This window comes from Pelobates fuscus, chromosome 10 (assembly GCF_036172605.1).
Source record: "Pelobates fuscus isolate aPelFus1 chromosome 10, aPelFus1.pri, whole genome shotgun sequence".
In the NCBI taxonomy this organism is placed as follows: Eukaryota; Metazoa; Chordata; class Amphibia; order Anura; family Pelobatidae; genus Pelobates; species Pelobates fuscus.
Genome location: NC_086326.1, coordinates 71,533,023 through 71,537,051, shown reverse-complemented (window position 1 = coordinate 71,537,051; position 4,029 = coordinate 71,533,023). Strand labels below are relative to the sequence as shown.

The window sequence follows — 4,029 nt, the reverse complement described above, 5'->3', positions numbered from 1 at the left end:
AAGAAATACTTTAATCCAACAACAGACAGCACCAGTATTCACAATATATTTGCACAGCTTCCAACCAGTTACATTAGTCATTATTCAATTTTCATTTATTATTAATGATGCGCAAACAATATGACAAATGTAATAATAATATGCAATCAATTCATTTTTTTTGTGAACTTTATTGCCATTAAAATCAGAAAACTAAAATTCTTTGTTAAAGTATACCTGGCAAATATAATAAAAACTGGACAAAAACATGGAATTATCTCTGTACACTGTGCTTGTGGAATTACTAGCAAACATAGAACTCGTTTGACATTTTCTTTAAATATTTGGAGGCTGTTCTTCCTTTGAGCTATTACAGCTTAATGTTATCCCACGCCAATGGCGCAATATGCTAATTAAAAACATTTGATAACACAATTTTTAAATTCAAAATTTACACCTGTTGATACACTATGATGGGCTTTGTTGAAAAAAAAAATGCACAAGCCAAACAAATAAATAATAATTAATAAAAAAAAAAAGATAAAAATGGTATCTGCCTTAGTAACATGTTTGTGAAACATAACCACATTATATATGTATATACAAGTAGATAGTTATATGCATATATAATTGAATAGAAAAATCCAAACTAGGGAGCCTTCAAACAAAGAGACAACTTTTTTTCCCCAACGAGCCATCTTTGAGTACATGGTAAATCCACAGTAAAACACATGATCTCAGTAAAAGAAAAAGTTGCAGATGTTTAAAATCACTTTATTCCTTTATTTTACACCTCACATTCCCTGGAGCCTGATTTGTTATATGTACAAGGCCCAGAACCATTTATTGTCATCTCAGACTCATCCCTATTTGCCGGTTTGTAGTCTACATAAAATTCCTGGGATGATGGAGGCATCTGTGTTATTGGTGACCTATTTGAATGTCTGTGTTTTTTTAGAAGAGAACCCTGCTGCAGATGTCTTATGCCTACAGGAGATCTTTTCCAAGAAACATAGATGACTAGAAATATCACCAGCACTGATAAGATCAATGCAACAGTTCCTGCTATGATTTTATGTAAAGAGATAATCTCTGAATCCCCACTGCTCTCATGCACAGATCCTGTCATTGCAACAGTTGGTGGCATTGAATAGTTACTATCGTGTTTAGTTCTGACAATGTTGTGTTTTACGACTGGACTCCTTTCATTATTTTTCAGTTCACGGCTCTCTGTAATGCTTTTGCTGCAAATGTTATAAGTTCTGACAGCTTCCATTACATTCTCCCCCTGTAGATCTTTAGGGCCCGCACAAATAATTGTATTATCCCGCAAACCTTTAAAATTTTTCAGCCAGTTTACCAAAGAACATATGTTCCGGCTACACTCCCAAATATTTCCTGCAAGACCTATGTCTGTGAGAGATATCCAGGTGTCCAGAATTTCTTGGCCTATGAAGGTTAGTTTGTTGGAATCCAGGTTGAGACGTTGTAAGTTGGGAACACATTGGAATACACTGGGTCCACTGAAAGCTTCTATCTCATTACCAGATAAATCCAGCCTAAGTAGGGATGTCCAAGTCCACGACATGGTCTGGCCTATAAAACTGATCCTATTCCATTGTAAGTAGAGATTCTGAAGACTGACCAGTCTTGGGAAGAGAGCAAGGTTGAGCTTTGAGAAATGGTTGTGTTCCAAATGGAGTTCTTTTAACCTGATCATTCCAGTAAAGACATTCCTGGCTAAACTTCTAATTCTGTTATATCCTAAATCCAAAAGTTCTAGGTTTCTGCAATCTTGGAATATCCTTACGGGGATTGTTCTCAGTAAATTTGACCTTAGATGTAAACTCTGCAGCTTCCTTAAGCCTTTAAACTGCCCAAGTCTCAGTGTCTGAATGATATTATAAGACAGATCCAAATTCCTCAGGTTTGTCACTGGTCGAAAAGTGTTATTTAAAATAAGAGAGATCCTGTTAGAACTAAGAACCAATTCCTTGAGTCTACGAATCCCATTGAAGGAATTTTCATCAATATCACTAATATGGTTGTGGTCTAAATACAACCAAGTGAGCTGATTGAGACCTTTAAACTGATTGTACTTCAGTACGTGAAGACTGTTATATCGGAGAGATAAACCTATACAGCCAGGAGATAAAGATGATGGGATTTCCTGCAGCTTCTGAGATTCACAATAAAACATTTTTCCATCACATCTACATCCTGGAGGGCACCCGCGTTCAGCAGATGACAGCATAACCATGAAACATACCAACAGAGCTATTAGCATAGATACAGCTGATCCACTTAGTAACCGATAAGGGTTGACACCTACAAGTAAAAGGCTAGAAGTAATTTTTCCTTATTTATACAAACAGATTGCACATGATTATACATCCAATGCACACTCAATGAATGCTTTAAAGGGGTTATGTGCATAGCTTTCATCACTGACACAAAGGGTTAATAGCTCTAAATTCTCTCTAAACCCCTACCACCACTCATGTACTAACATTCAAGATCTATCTCTCTCTCTCTATCTATCTCTCACAATCAATATTTGATCTCTCCATCCCTCTTTTTATCTCTTTATCTGTTTATCCCTCATTCATTTTCTTTCTTTCTATCTCTCAAAATCAATATTCTATCTCTGCAACCTTCTTTCTATCTCTCTTATCCTTCTATCTATCTATCTATCTATCTATCTATCTATCTATCTATCTTTCTATATATCTCTATCCCTTATATACCCAATCAATGCAGTACATGTGTATGTATCTACAGCAGTACATTGTTGCTTTATTCTTCCCCCTGTCACTTGTGTGCATGTGTGTCACAGATGTGTGTTTCTGTAGCTTGTCAGTACCAGCAGACACACACATCTGTCTGCCCATGCCATGTATGAGCCTGTCCGTGCTGTAGTGAGTGTCTGTCAGCATTGAGACATGAAACGTACCCATGCTTCGTTCATTTGAGAGCAGTTCCTCAGTCAGGTGTAGTTATTGCCTATGGGGCCACAGGCATTTAGCCTCTGCCAGCTGCATTGTGGTGAGTAAGGGTTCCCTCCACACATCCCCTGACTTTCCTTCCTCACAGAGATGGGCACTTTGCACCATGGTCATCAGGCTGCCTTTTTTTTTTTTGCAATTCTCCAGCACTTAATGGAAGCCCCCAGGGCGATTTTGGAAGATTCCCTTTCTTTACTTCTTCCTATTGATTGATCCCCAATAAATGTCCTTTCTTTTTTCTTCCCACTGTCTCACTCTTTGCATCAATACGCCATGGTAATTAGACTCATCACAGTCCGCCTGTAGTTTTTTTCACTGAGGCAATCAAGGATCCGATCCTGCATCTGAAATATAATCCAGGTCCCATCATGTACCGCCAGTCTGGTGGTTTAGAAGCAGTTATAAAGCTTGCTGGCTTTAACGAGGCATACAAGATGCGTTCAGTGCGTTCTGTAAGTATGAGCTTGTTACACTGTTACTGGCTAGATAGAATTTCTATGAGAGGCCAGCGCCCTCTAGTGGTGTTTTACGAATCTAATATCATGCATATTTTTTGTATGTTCTGTTCTGTAATAAACCTGTGTCGCTTCATGATAAGACTCATGCTATGCTTGCAGGGAAAGGCTGTATGGGTTATTATTGACCGCAATGAAGTAAAGCAATTGAGATTAAAATATATTAAAACCCAAGAACGTTTATTTAAAAAAAAAAAAAAAAAAAAATGGTAATTCAGAATCATATGATGCTTTTCATTATATCTTTCATGCATTTATTCCCAGATCTGTTTTTCTGAGACACTAAAATGAATTGGTCAAAATAATCACTCTATTGTAAAATTATGATTTGTGGTAATTCTGTGGCACGTTTAGGAGAGGTTTATTATTATTATTATTATTATTATTATTATTATTATTATTATTATTATATCTATAGATCTGTGCAACACTGCAATCCTTCATATTCAGGGTTTAGTTTCAATGTTACTCCCTGCTTGCTTATTATATTCAGAAAGACATGACTTTTGCCAGCTGAAAAGTTCAATCAA

At 36.7% G+C, this 4,029-nt stretch overlaps 1 protein-coding gene across 1 annotated transcript; it reads right to left on the bottom strand.

Moving 5' to 3' along the window:
• Positions 1–540: 540 nt before the first annotated feature.
• On the bottom strand, positions 541–3,412 carry LRRTM3 (leucine rich repeat transmembrane neuronal 3). Its single transcript, XM_063433559.1, has 2 exons — positions 2,933–3,412; positions 541–2,307 (listed from the first exon to the last, which is right to left on the bottom strand). The coding sequence occupies exons 1-2, from the start codon at positions 2,934–2,936 to the stop codon at positions 767–769; spliced, it is 1,545 nt and encodes a 514-aa protein (XP_063289629.1). The 5' UTR covers positions 2,937–3,412; the 3' UTR covers positions 541–766.
• Positions 3,413–4,029: the final 617 nt, after the last annotated feature.